Here is a 15,008-nt window from a genome sequence, read left to right as displayed (position 1 = left end):
AGGGAATCTGGAGATTAATAACACAAGGCTGGGATTCCCTTTTTGAAATGGGTGAGGAGAAAAGTATATTTCATTCCTTTTGAGGAATCTGCTAGATGACAAAAATAAAGCACCAGGTAATCTTAACCCTACATTTTTAATACTCAGCTCTGCTGTGTTTACATGATCTTGTTCAATCCTCACGATAAGCTTATTGAGTAGGTGTTAAGATCCTTGCTTGACAAGATTAGGAAAGTGAGATGGAAAGGGGCCAAGCCTGTGAGTAAGTGGTGGAGACAGGATCTAACTGCAGAGCCACTTTGCCCTCTGGAGTCTAGGTCTTAATACAAAGTGATTCATTTAAGTAAGACTCATTTAAAACAGAACATTTTGAATTAATTTAAATCAAATTAATTAAATTAAATTTCAGAAAGTACCCTCTTTTGCCCATGTACTTAAAAAGTATGACTTGGATAGGAGGTAGGAACGATGGATGCCAAGACAATTCATAGCTTCAAATATACTCTGATTTTACTTTTAGCTTCTTTACTCAACTTCCCACTTGAGAAATGTCAGGTTCTAGTTATTTTGTGTCTTAAGTGAGTTCATCAGAAACAGACTCTGAGACAAGGGTTTGGATGCACATGATTTATCTGGGTGGTGATCCCAGGGGATGTGGGTAGGGGAGTGGCAATTCAAGAGTGGGAAGGGAAGACAGCCACTACAGGGTGAGGGGTAGGCCACTGGGGCCTCCGGGAAACTGTGAAGTCACCTCACAGTTGTCCTACACAAAGTGCAAGGAAGCTGGGGTATTTCTCTATCAACCCCTGCCAGTTATTGGTTGGTGGCTGCTTCCAAACTCTCTCTCAGGCATTCTAGTCTGCTCAGAGTGCAGGCTGATCATGCTCCTGGCCAAAGAGTACCCTTACGCAGAACCACAGGTGTTTTCAAAAGAATATAAAAGGGGAGGGAACATGGGTGGAGGTTGGGATCAATTACGTTGGCTATACACCATCTCAGACTCTGTTCTAATGGGTTGTTGCTGCTGCTTCTTGTCTAGGTTGTGTGCATGTTGCAGACATTTACTTCCTTATTGATGGGTCTGGCAGTATCTACCCAGAAGATTTTCTTGAAATGAAGATATTCATGAATGAGGTGATAAAGATGTTCCAGATCGGGCCTGACAAAGTACAGTTTGGAGTCATTCAGTACTCGGATCAAATTAAAAGTAAATTTATCCTCAGCCAGTACCCCAATGTGGCAGAGCTGAAGGAAGCCATTGATGACATCCGGCAGGGGGGAGGGGGCACCAAAACGGGGGGGGCCTTGAAAAACATGACTCAGGTCTTTGCAGACACTGCCCGAATCAACGTTAATCGATACCTCATAGTCATCACTGATGGTAAATCTTCGGACTCTGTGGTTGAGGCTGCAGAAGAATTGAGGGGAAATGGAATCATCATTTACGCTGTTGGAATAAAAAATGCTAACACCAAGGAGCTTAAAGAAATAGCTAAAGACAAGTATTTTTTTGTGCATGAGTTTGATTTATTGAAGGATATCCAAAAAGAATTGGTACAGCAGATCTGCTCAGAGAGTAAGAATTTTTTTTCTTCAATCTCTCCTTCCCCTGCCCCCAAATATATATCTCTAATCTATTTGAATAAACTTTATTCTTTAAGCCTGGATTCACTGGTTGGCAACTGAGTATTGGACATGTTCAAAGTGACTGTGACCTAGTGAACAAAGATGGTCAAATTTTATATATTTATCATACAGCTGTGTCTTATTTTGAGACTGGTCTGTGCTGAGTTGCAGAATATTTGTTATTTGCTTCATTGAATTCCTTTTCTACTCCATTTTAAAATATTTAAAGTGGGCTGTGTATATGCCACCCCAGACTGTCCCTGGGGACTTGTAGTTAATTGGTTCCAGACTCTTAATGAATGTTCTGTTCTGCTCCCTTTTCCCCCAGCCTGTAAGGAAGCTGACATTATCTTCTTGATAGATGGTTCAGAATCCATCTCCCCAGAAGAATTTGAAAACATGAAAGGATTCATGGAGAAAATGGTGAACCGATCTAATATTGGTGCTGATAAAATTCGGATTGGCCTTTTGCAGTTCAGCTCAGCCCCCCAGGAAGAATTCAGACTCAACCAGTACTCTTCAAGGAAGGACATTTGCAGAGCCATCTCGAAGGTTCAGCAGCTGAATGATGGCACCCGCACTGGGAAAGCCCTGAATTTCACTCTGCCTTTTTTTGACAGTCCAAGGGGAGGGAGACCCAGTGTTCATCAATATTTAATTGTGATCACCGATGGGTTTGCCCACGATAATGTAGCCATACCAGCCAAAGCCCTCAGGGACAGAAACATAATTATTTTTGCCATTGGGGTGGGAGAAGCCAAAAAATCTCAGCTTTGGGAGATCACTAATGACTGGGACAAAGTATACTATAAACAAAATTTTCAGTCCCTGGAGAACTTGGAGAAGGACATTCTTTATAAGGCCTGCAATCCTGAAGGTGAGTGACGGAGAATTTGTTACTTGGTCATAAGCCCATTGTAGGTGTCAGGGACTGTACTGGCTCTGTTAATGCAATAAAACTGTGATTCATCCAGCTGGGCGAGGAGAGGGGGACATCACCCTATAGGGCCTGAACTCCCGACCTTGTGGAAATTCTTCTAATCTTTCCCATGGTTGTCACCACTTTGGCTTCAGGAGGCCTGAACCTTCTAGAACTCTGTCTCTGTAAAGTCCTAACAACTCCTTCCTTTATTCCTTGTAGCACAGACAAAACCAGACTGGAATGTGTAAGCACAACTCACTGAAGTTTGGGCATGTCAAAAAGGAAATATTAATCGAAGCAGGGAATAATATCAGTTAGACAGTCTCACTTATGAGATAGAATACACTGTCTTTTCTATGAGGCTTCGTGCAGGGGTCTCTACTCTGTTGCCAATCTGCTTCCGTATGGGTGAGGCCATCCTCAATCCCATTCTGTCTCCAAGTTTTTATACGAAATAGCGAGGCCCAGAGACAGTAGTTCTTCCTCCTGACAGTCTGGGTCCACTTTTCTGCTCTTCTTTCCCCAACACTTGCCTTTCAGGGGGTGATTGACCCAAAGAATGTCTTTGTGGAAGACTCCACCTTCTGCCCACTGGGGTGAGATTCTACAGCACAGCTGTTAATCTTTAAATGGTGCTTTTGTGTGTGTGTAGGGGGAGGGGGTAAGTGTTCCAAGGGCTTTCATATATTAAAACATTCAATCTTCATAGAACCCTATGACACAGATACTATTTTACAGATGAGGAAACCAAGGTGTGGGGAGTTATGTTTTTTGCAAGAGTTTGGGTCTCTCAGGCAGGGGTGGTCATGAAGGATGAAAAAATAGTAGGAAATAGAAATAAAAATAGTATGTAGAGCTAAAGATATAGTTTATAAAGTAAAGATTTATGAAGGTAGACAAAGGAGGGTGTCTGGATGATTATATTTTTTTTCGTGGAAATGTAACCAAAAGTGAAGTTTTGTACAGATATTTATAGAGCAGATACAGGTTCTTGGTTGCCAAGGGCAACGGGATTTATTTAATGATAGATAGTTTGGTTTAGGATTAAAAGTCTTTTAAAAGGCTACTACAGATTATTTAACTAACTCTACTTAGGTAAACAATGAGTTATAAAATCTTTTTAGGGTAAACTTTTAGGTTTATGATATGGCTATTACTTTAGTAAAAATAGAGACATCGTGGCTCTGGTTATTTTGAGTTAGAACAGAGATTTTAGAAGGGAAGCATAAGCTATCTCTTAAACTATTTACTTTAAATGTATAGTTCGTCTGGGCCCGGCTAGGGCAGTATATCTGTTTAATCAGCTCTCAGTATATTTCATGATCAGCTCTCCTCCCTGGTGGTCTGTCTTTGTTGATCAGCTCTGGCAACCTATGGCTCTAGGTAAGACCTGTTTTGTCTTTTAAAATAGGTGAGAGCCATAAACCCAGATTATAGCCTTGCCTTGGAATGTAACTGTTACTGACCATTGAGACGCCCTCTTGAGGCGAGGCAGCTTTTGATATGTGAACTAACATGTTTACTTTTTTTTTTTTTAGGCCAAAGCCTTGTTTGACTTCTAAAATCATATCTGGGACATTTCTATAAATTAATAATTCTTAGACTCAACACCAAGGCACAGCAAAATTGTGTTCTTTGGCCCAACTTAATAGCGGAGTTGAGATCTGAACTTGAGGCTGTCTGATTTTAGAGCCTGTGTACTAAATACTGTACGATATTGTCTTTTGGTATAGTACAGTAGAACATAATAGGGCCTCTCAAACTTAAACATGTGCTTGAATAATCTAGGAATCTTGTAAAAATATAGATTCTGATTCAGTAGATCAGGGGTGGGGTTCTGCATTTCTAATAAGCTCCCAGCTGATATAGATTTTGCTGGTCTTCAGAGCACACTTTAGTAGGAGGGTATTATAATATAGTGTAGTAAAGCATAATAAAGCATAGTATAGTGTAATATAGTGTATTAGGGTATGGTATAGTACAGAATAGCATAGAATGTCATAGAATGGTATAATACGGTACAAAATTGTATAATACAGTATAGTATAGAATTATATTGAGGAATATACAAGGACTGTCCAGAAAGTATCTAGTCATGTAATATGTTCTCATTTTATTAACAGTGGTTGGATACTTTCCAGACAGCCCTTGTGTAATGGCACCCATAAAGTTCAAAATTCCTTCGGGAGAGCCTGTGTATACAGGAGATCATTTGGTTATTATGTCCCTAAATATATATACATTAAATGCAATCTAGAAGTTTTTTGTAGTTTTATGCTGAAAAGAAGATAAAGGAATGTTATGTGCCTCTCTGCTCTTACTTAACTATGTGCCTCTTGACAAGGTCTTGCAACCTGCAACCTTCTACTTGGAGGCAGAACGTGGGTGCTTGACATTTACAAAGTACTTTCTTACCCTTTATCTTACTTGATTCCTCACAAGTCTGGGATAACAAGCAGTACTTAAAAAAAAATCCTCTTATCAGTTAGAATGTTTTTGCCTACAAGTAACAGAAAACTCAACCTGAGCAAGAAGGACACACATTTTTCCATCTAACTGGAACTCTAAAGGCAGGACAGGCTCCAGGTGGGGCCCACTCAAGACTCCTACTTTGTTTTTACATTATGTATGTGGCACTAATTCTAATGTGTTAGATGGCACACATTCATCTTATATTCATATCAACCCCATGTGAAGCAGATGCCATTATTATGATACCCAATTTCCAGATTAAAAAAAAACCAAGGCAGAGAGAGGATAAGAATCACAGACGGAAAGTAATAGAGGCAGGGTTTGAACTTCCCAGCAGTTTGGTGTCAAAAGTCCAAGCACTAAGCATTATGTATGCATATGAAGCCTCCTTATGAGAAGCTGGGCCCCAGCATGGGCCAGGTTTTATTTTGGAGGCTGAGGCTTAACTTTGGAGGACTAGGATGAGATCCTTGCACCGCATCAAACCTTTAAAGTCTAATTTTATAGAACATGAAATTAATATCTTTGCTTATACTGTGTAAAGAATATAACCACTTTTTAGTAGCCTAACTTAATTTGGAAACCATTTAAAAAGAATGCATGTGTGCAATTATTTTTAAAATAAGCATGTGTTATGAGATGTTCTACATTAAGCAGTTCAGGTTCTTCAGGCATCAAAGTCCTATTTTTTTTTATAGGCAGGTGGGCATTATCCTGGGGAGGAGAAGGGATATAGGATCCCGGCTTCTCTTTTCAGTTCATTCTGCACCATGTAGTAAGTTAGGATTTATGTTTATCTTCACTTTGTCTTTAACTTTTTAGATTAAATTAGCTAGACAATTTAATAATAGCTGGAAGCTAATTAATTATAGAATTCTAGAATCATAAAGCTGACAAAGACCTTAGAGATTACCTGCAAAGTTCAATCCTGTCCATTAATAAGAAAAGAATTTGCTCCTTATATTTGTCAATTACAGACTAAAGCCAGCTGGAAATGTTCCTGGGAAAATGTAAATTAGAAATGTTAGAATAATATACTATACTGCAGAAAGGAAATTCCTCTTTTCTGAAATTAGGTCCAATATGGGAATGGGATTTACATTTGTGAAAGCTCATTTTCATGAATTTGAATTATAGATTTAAACAAACAAACAAACAAACAAACAAAACTCATGCTATTTTATGTGAAAGGAGGAAAGGAAGTCATTTTCTGTCTTGGCAATTCCGGAAACATACCTTACCAGCTAGCAAGGAGTATAATATTTAGGGGATTGAAATCTCATGGCTTGGCCCTGTATCTCAGGTCCTTGGGAGATTTTAAGCTACTGTCTATGAACTTTTTGACTGGTGAAGGGTCCTCTACATATTTATTTTTCCCCAAATTGTCTTCCCAGATCTGCTGTTCTGTTTTTACAGATTCTGATATAAGTTTACAGTTTCTGTTACAGATACAGATTCTGAGCCAAATATGTCAACATGTGATGGTCTAAGGAGAAAATGTCTGCATGTCTTGGCTTGCCTTAGACAGTCCTAAGTCATGCTTGTTGTCCAGAACAGTTAATAATAGTGGCTCTTTTATAATTAAGTTACATTTTAATTCATTGAACCAAATTCTAACTCCCTATGTGTCTCTGACCATCAACATTTGCATCCTCAGTGCAATTTTGTGGATGGTCTTATTATACACTTGTTGAGTGTGTAGGTATAGCCTGAAATATTAATGGGCCTTCGAATTCGAGATAATGCCTTCCCAGGAAAGCTTAACATTTTTCAGGCAGAAGAAATAGAAAATTGGGAGTGATTTTCTCCCAATTGTTTCTAACATGCTCTCGTGCCCCTGAAACAAGGTACATGCATGGGTAGTGAATGAGGAAGAAAACTTTGAGGGGAGAAGGGAACATTACAGGATTGCTGAAAGAGACTCAAGGCTCATTTGTATTCCCTTTTTCATTCATTTGTCAAACATTTAATGAGCATCAGTGTTAGGCAATGGGAAAATTAGATGATATAGTCCCTACTGTGAAGGAATCCCTGTTTAGTGGGGGAGAAGGTTGAATAAATAACAGTGGACATACAGGGGCATTTAGTAACTTGACCAGAGGAGGTCAGGACAAGAACCAGAAAGTGCTTGGGGGGTGGGTGGGTTGAGGTGGGTATTTGAGCTACTACTGGAAGGACAAGTATGAGTCACCCAGATTGGAGTGGGAAGATGAGAAAAAACACTTTAGGCAGAGGGAATAGGATCTGCCAAGGCATAGAGATATGAAACAGTATATATTGTATCAGTTAGCTTTTGTTCTATAACGAACAATCCCAAAACATAGACAAATACTATTATTTAGCTCATACTTCTGTGTGTTGTCTGGGGGTTGAGGTTCATATTTCAGGGCTGGCTTGGCTAATATCTTCTGGGCTCAGTTATGCATTTTTAAGTGGCTAATGTTCTTTTCTTTTCCACCTTCAAAGGATGCAACGTGGATTTGTTTATAGGACTTGATATCTCAACTCCTTCAAACCAAGTTCAGCAGAAGCTTCAAAGGTTACTTCCAGGGGTGATAGAACAGTTGGCCTTGCTTCCTAACATCAGTTGTGTCATTCCTGATCAGATCAACCCGAGGTTCCGCTACTTGGTTCCTGGCCCAAATGGCCAGCTTATCTTTGACTCAGACTTTGAGAAATACAGTGATGAGCTCATCCAGAAGTTCCTGGCCAAGAATAGCTATATGAATGTGAATTTTTTGAAGTCCCTGGGAGAGAATGCTCTCCATTCCTCTTCTGCTAAAGTGAAGGTAATAAATGCTGAGAACCCATACTATGGAAACATCAGGGAGGGTAGGATGGATACGGTTTTTGTGACGGAGGCCAACTAAATTGTTCTTCATTGGAGATCCCACACAGAGGAAAACCATACTCTTATATACTAAGAACCAATGAGAGATGTGTTTTCATTCAACAATAAATATTTTTTAAGCCTTAGAGGTGCTGTGCTGCATAATGCTGGTAGGGATAAAGGAATAAAGTACTTGCCCTCAAGTTGCCCACAGGTTAGTGATTCAAATTCTTCCATAGCATAAATTCATTCCAAAGACAACTTGAAAGGTGTTTTAAGACTCCTTATCTTTTTATGGTCACTCATTGCCATTTAAAGTAGGCTTGTTATTTTTCCAGTCATCATCTTGAACTGTCTTTACTGACAGCTGACGGCTCTAGCGCAGCCCACCCCTCAAGCCTCTTTCTCCCTTCCTGCTGCCTCTGAACTATGTACCCACAAAAGTCCACAGAGATGGAAACATTTCATCTGGTGTTTATTAGGAAATGATGTCCCCAAACTTCATAACCTACATTTAGTTTTTCCTTCAATTAGGCATCCAATGGACTTATTTTTGATGAATATCGTTCATGTTTTAAATTAAAAATTTTTAAGAGTAAAGGAAACACATTTTAACAGTAGAAAATGGATTACAAACATGTAACAGAATATTTTCGTATTTTTGTGCTGATAAAGATGGATAGTGTAAGAATTTTTTGAAGGTATTTTTAAGTAAACAGGTTAAGCTTGTTAAAATTCTTTTTTGTTCATGGGGAGGGGGAGGTTGAAATAAAAATGAATGTGTGGTAAATGAATGAGCGAAAAGGCACAGCATCAAAGGCTGAGCACAACCGGAAAAAGTCACTTTTGTACTTTTAAGAAATGTATAATTTATAGCATCCACTTTCTCCGTTACCTCTCCCCTCCCCCCTCCCCCCTCCCCCTCTCTCCTCCTTCCCTTCCTCCCTCTCTGGTTCCCCCACCCCCATCTCTCATAAACGACAGGTCGTTTTAGTGTTTACAGATGGACTGGATGATGATTTAGAGAAACTGAAGGAAACGTCGGAGCTTCTGCGCAAGGACGGTAAGTGCGTGGAGGTGCTGCGTGTGGGCCTCGCTCCTCCTTCCGGGCGGAGACACTCCTTCAGCTCTCCAGGTGGCACGGCCCGTGGAGCCTCCTGTGTGCTCGCGCATGGGTGGAGCTCCGTGCTCATGAGGCCGATGCCCAGCCTCCCTCTTCGTATGAGCCAGTGGATTGTTTGAGGGTGAGAACCCCCCACCCCCAACGTGCCCGACACTGACCAAGAGTCTTCTGAGACATGACTGGCTTTTGTGGGAGATTGAAGGTGCTCCTCCTACTTCAATGATGAGTAGGGGCTGTCTGCTCTTTTAGGCCGACCAGGGGTCCATATGTCATTTTTTCTTGAACTCTGGAGTCAGCCTAAATCTGGACCTTGCTCTTTGCACTGCAATTCCCCCATCTTTGCTCTCTAATTCTTCCTCCTTCTCTATCTCCAAGGACTCCTCTGCTAGTCTGTATGGCCTCTTTGTGAAATGGGAAAAAGACACCCAATACGCTGGGTGGATGCAAGGCTGTGCCTGGGCTCCTGGGTGGTGGGGGTGTGCTGGCTGGGTTTGGGCATGCATTAGCTCTCTCAGCTGGGTGGGTGTCCTTGTGTAGTACACCTTTTTTTCAGCTGTACACAGTGGCTCTCACTATTCCCATTTTATACCATTTGTGGCATAAAGAAATTTCTAAAGAAATCTCAAAATGAACAACCAGCAACTTGACTTGTTCAAGCTCCCTTCACCTTTCTCCTTTCTCAGTAGAGTATATTCACCATATTCCGTGGGGGATGATGTTTTCCATTGGTTAATGATGTGCTGGAGTATTTTTTATGACAACTTGCTCCCAACTTAATTTGCTGCATAGATGGCCACTGGAAGCTTAAATTGTTGCAACTTTTCTGAAAGGGATTGAGAATATGTGACAAGAGACTGTAAACTTTGCCCATGTGCCAGACTGGCAATTCCTTTTCTAAGAATTTAGTTTTAAGGAATAATTAAGAATATGAGGCTGAGTGTGGTGGCTCAGGCCTGTAATCTCAGTACTTTGGGAGGCCGAGGTGGAAGGGTCACTTCAGGCCAGGAGTTCAAGACCAGTGTGGGTAACATAGTGATACCCTGTCTTTACAAAAAATGTAAAAAATTTAGTGGGCGTGGTGGTGTACACCTGTAGTTCCAGCTACTTGGGAGGCTGAGGCAGGAGGACTGCTTGAACTCAGGAGTTTGAGATTGTAGTGAGCTATGATCACGCCATCACACTCCAGCCTGGGTGACAGAGCAAGACCCTGTCTCTAAGGAAAAAGTATGTGTATACAACTTTTAACCACATTGTCAGGCAGTTTGTTTCCAATAGCAAAAAGTTGATTTCCATGTCTATTCTATGAATTTACTGTTCAAATCATTAACAATATTTGCTCTGAAATTCAACAAACATGGTGATTTCTATGTGAATTTCCAAAGTATCCTCGTTCATTTGTTCTCTGATTTGTGGACAAATCCAGAGGATCTCTTAATGCCTGCACTGGAAGGGTAGGCTAGTTTACACAGCAATAACAACCTTCAAATCTCAGGAACTTAAAGTAGTAAGAATGTATTCATTTCATGCCTCCTGCTCATCACTCAAGGACCCAGCCTGAAGGAGGGTCTATCCAAACAGGTGCTTTTGTAATTCCTGCGATGGGAGAAAGGAAATAAGGCAAACTGTGCATTACTTTTACAGTTTCTCCAGGGAGTGACACATGTCACTTCTGCTCACATTTCATTGTCCAGAGTGAGCCATATGGCCACTTTTAACTTTCATAGGACAGATAATATTTAGCAGGTAAGGAATTGGGGCTCAGTGAGAGTTTATAACTTTCCCAAAGATGTGCAACCTTATCATGTGATCTTAAGGAGAGGAGCCAGAATATTCGTGAGCAGCCACAATGACCGCCACAATTTCTAAGAGTAAACCACAAGTTGACTTCAGGGATAGATTTAGAAGGATGTAACTTAATACAATAAGGGTTGAAAACCATCTGTGAGATGACAAAATGGAGGCTATAAGAGAGCTATGATAGTCCTTTGAAATTCTACTTAATTGATTAACTTTCAGTTGGTGGGATTGGAAGGTATCAGACTAATTCTTCAACAAGGCATGCCATGGACTAGTTTTGATTTTAACAAAAATTCAGTCTGAGACAAGACAACTGAAGGATATGAGACGATGGCATGATGGGTGAATATCTAAGACTGAGACAAAGATAGACCATTCAAAATACATGCAAATAAATCTACCACCTTTTGAAATTTTGAAGGATTGTCTGGACTCCTAATAATTGGCCTGGAAGGTGTGCATAAATTAGAAGAGCTCCAGGAGCTAGAATTTGGCAGGGGGTTTGCATATAAGCAACCTTTGAGCATCACACTGCAATCCCTCCCGAACGTCTTACTGAAGCAACTTGTAAGTACTTTTTAAAAACACCATTCTTCACTAAGTCCTGTCAATTATAATAATTTTAAAAACATTGAGAGAATTTTGTCTTCTGAGTGTGTAATGTGATGCAGGCTAACACAGATGAGAAAAATCATATCTGATATGGATTCTGTTTTCCAGGACACAATTGTAGAAAGAACATGCTGCAATATCCATGCAAAGTGTTTTGGAGAAGATGGGCACAGAGGTGATGCTGGGAGTCCTGGGAGGAGGGTAAGAATTTGTTGGGTGTGGATAGGGGGAGGGAGAGAGATGATATTTCAGTACCCACTATACACCGGGCCCTGTGTTATGTATTTAACAACATTTTCTAACTTTAACCTCTGAACAAACCTTTAAGTAGGTATTATTTTACATGTGTGAAGTTGAGGCTCAGAGAGGTGACACTAACACCACTTTCCAAAAAATTGCACAGTTCTGAAGATGCTTTTGGGATTTAAGCCCATATGTCTACCTGACTCCAAATTTTGCATTCTTTCCACCATATTATGCTGCCTATTTACGTTTATTTGACAAATAATGTCATAAATTCTACCACTGTCTGTAAGTTTTCACTTATCTACCAAATTTTCACTTGTCCCAAATCTGGTTTCTTTACAAGAGTTAAATGCCTCTTTCCTTTCTATCTAGCATTCTTTTCTATAGTATCAAACTCTGAGAAAAGATACAATCACTGGTTTCATGTCACAGTTAATTTGCATCTCTGGTAACTCTAGGTTGACCAATAGGAAATTTACTACTTAATACTTTATTGGAAACAGTCCCCAGATATCCAGGGCTAGCCAGGTTTCACTGTCACAGGGACTACAGTTCTATGATGGGGGTGTAATCAGAAACCCTTATGTAAGGTGGAGTCAGACCACTGGCTTTGGGCCATCTTTTTACACTCTCTCTTTGGAAGGTTTTCCACAGGGGTGTTGGAATAAGCTCTTAATGGCTTCCAGATAAATCTTTTTTATTTAGACTAGTATCAAGTTTATAATTACTTTTTGAAAAATAAACTGTTATGCCTTAGCATTAGATTTCTTTCCCTCTTGTTGTTCTTTAATATCAGATTGGAGAATCATAAAATCAAGTTTGGGAACCTCTTGACATGTACTTTTTCGGTTGCTCAGTGACCTTGCCTCCAAGGCCAAACATGTAAATGTTTAAAATATTTGACTTCTCTTCTCTTTCTGTTTATTAGAACTCAGTACTTGGTTGCATTGACTTATTTATCTTTGTTTGTCACAAACAAAATATGGTTTCTGGATCTTATTGACCAGTTTTTAGACTAAGTACATCTGCTATAAAATGACAAGCCAAACTTTCTTGAGAGGAAATGGTTTATGTGTTTAGATATGTAAGAAGAGTAAAAATAAAAAGAAACTGGAAAGTTGAGTCATACAGAAATAAACATTTCTCATCAGTAATATGGGCAGGAAAACTTTTGCTTACAGATATTCTGTAAAACAAGGTTAAAGCCCTCTTTAAGAATAACAGTTTTCCTTAAGCTTTTAACTAGAAACTAGTCTTGGTTTGCATTTTTACAATAGAATGGCTTAAAAAGGTATTTATTTCCTTAAAAAGGAAAATAAGAACAGTTTGATGTACCGACTATTAAGACAAACTGGTAGTCACGTTTTCATTGTAACACAGGCCTCTTGGCCAGTTTCTCTCTCTCTCTGAGCATTGTGCCTAATATTTAGTGGATTCCCAATAAAATGTCAACTCAGTGAGATGAGGATATCTATTCCTAACAATTTTTATTTCTCACAGATTTGAGAAATGAAGAATTTAGAGTCCAAGTTATTTATTTTGATTTCTCAGGGACAGAAGGGTTTTGATGGAGTGCCTGGTCATCCTGGTGAAGAAGGGGGACATGTAAGTACTGAATCTTTTTTCTGTGAAAGAATATGGTAAAATGGATCAAATATTAGCAATACTTAATTGTGCATAAATCATAAAGTTTTTGTCTATGACATTTAAAGTGGGTTTAAAATATCTATTTATTATAACAAATGTCAGACAAACTTTTAAAGATATAGTTTCTAGAAGGTGTTTAATGATGCAGTATGGGGGCTGTTTTGTTTTTTAATCAGTGAATTTGAACTAACTGAAAATGTGGTCTTGTGTCTGATGTTCACTCATGTAAGAGTAGTTGTTAATTATGAGATAAATTGCAGATAATTTGTTCCTATTACTAAGATACCATGTTTGTAAGTGGTTTAACAAAATACACTGAAGAGAATCTAAGACCATTCTTATTACAGGTCACTCAGATGCCTTCCCCGGGTGGCTGAGAAGGTGATGGAGTTGTAGTTAACCACCGTTAGCACATAAGCCTGGCCACACGCCTGGGGACGTGCTGGGCAAGTGGCAGTTATCTACCATGTGATTGTCAGTGGAGAACACGTATATTATAGAGAGCATTGTGAGCTAGGGGACTGAGATGTGGTAGGGACCATCTTTAATACACAATATAAATACCAAAAGGATTTAAAAATCCCATGGTTTTCAGTTAATTTTGAATTATGAAAAACCACTTTGCTACAGGTGCGTATTTTAAGGTTGATTTACGTATATACCACTGGTTCTCAAACTTTTTGGCCTCAGAATACCTTTACATTCTCCCCCCCCATCTTTATTGAGGTATAAATGGCAGACAAAATTGTATAATTTAAGGTATACAATGTGATGAGTTGATATATGTGAAATGATACTATAAGCAAGTCAGTTGACACATCCATCGCTTCACACAGTTACGATTTTTTTTTTTATGGTGAGAACATTTAAGATCTACTCTCTTATCAAATTTCAACTATATAACGCAGTATTATTAACTATAGTCACCAGGCTGTACATTAGAACCCCAGAACAACATCTCTCCATTTTCCCCACCCCTCAACTTTTACCCTCTTCATGATTATTGAGGGCCTCAAAGAGCTTTTGTTTATGTGGTTTCTACCTATTGGTATTTATCATGTCAGAAATTAAAACTGAGAAGTTAAAAATTATTTATTTATTATCTTATTTCAAAATTTAGAAAACCCATTAGAGTTAATATACATGACATATTCCTTTGTAAAAAAAAAACCATATTTTCCAAAACAAAAAATATTAGTGAGAAAAGTGGTATTGTTTTACCTATTTAGTTTATTAGAAAACAGCTGGATTGGCATATCTGCCTCTGTAGTCAGTCTGTTGTGATGTCACTTGCCATGTGGCCTCTTAAAAACTCTACCACATGCTTGGGAGAGAATGAGTGAAAAAGGAAAATAACATTTTAGTGTAATTGGGAAAATAATTCTAATTACATGGCCCTTCTGAGAAGGTCTTGGGGACATGAAGGGCCCTTTGACCACAGTTTCCAACCCCCTGATGTCTATGTTCTCATTGATCCACGTACAGTGACACATGGTTTTATTATTCTGAACATTTACGCTATCTGAACTTGGAAAATAAGCAGAAATTAGGGAAAAATGCAGCTGTTGAGATCCATATAAGCCGACTCATTTCTTCAATTATGTTTACAGGAGAATTGCTCAACTTTTCTACTTATTTTTCCTCAGTAAGCATAGCCTTAGGTATTAGAAATACATTCAGGAATATGAATGATGGATTTTTGCTATTTTGTTTAGAAATAATGAAAATATTCC

The 15,008-nt window shown here is 39.1% G+C and overlaps 1 protein-coding gene across 1 annotated transcript in view; it reads left to right on the top strand.

Moving 5' to 3' along the window:
- Positions 1 to 15,008, top strand: part of LOC138386691 (collagen alpha-4(VI) chain-like) — an 89,456-nt gene that overhangs the window by 15,784 nt on the left and 58,664 nt on the right. The window contains exons 6-12 of the mRNA XM_069473256.1: positions 1,040 to 1,576; positions 1,955 to 2,503; positions 7,487 to 7,809; positions 8,835 to 8,913; positions 11,192 to 11,337; positions 11,491 to 11,583; positions 13,180 to 13,233. Coding sequence (XP_069329357.1) covers positions 1,040 to 1,576; positions 1,955 to 2,503; positions 7,487 to 7,809; positions 8,835 to 8,913; positions 11,192 to 11,337; positions 11,491 to 11,583; positions 13,180 to 13,233 — 1,781 coding nt within the window. The remainder of the gene's footprint in view (positions 1 to 1,039; positions 1,577 to 1,954; positions 2,504 to 7,486; positions 7,810 to 8,834; positions 8,914 to 11,191; positions 11,338 to 11,490; positions 11,584 to 13,179; positions 13,234 to 15,008) is intronic.

The sequence above is a fragment of the Eulemur rufifrons genome, chromosome 7, assembly GCF_041146395.1.
Source record: "Eulemur rufifrons isolate Redbay chromosome 7, OSU_ERuf_1, whole genome shotgun sequence".
Classification (NCBI taxonomy): domain Eukaryota; kingdom Metazoa; phylum Chordata; class Mammalia; order Primates; family Lemuridae; genus Eulemur; species Eulemur rufifrons.
This window is presented reverse-complemented; position numbering and strand designations above follow the sequence as displayed.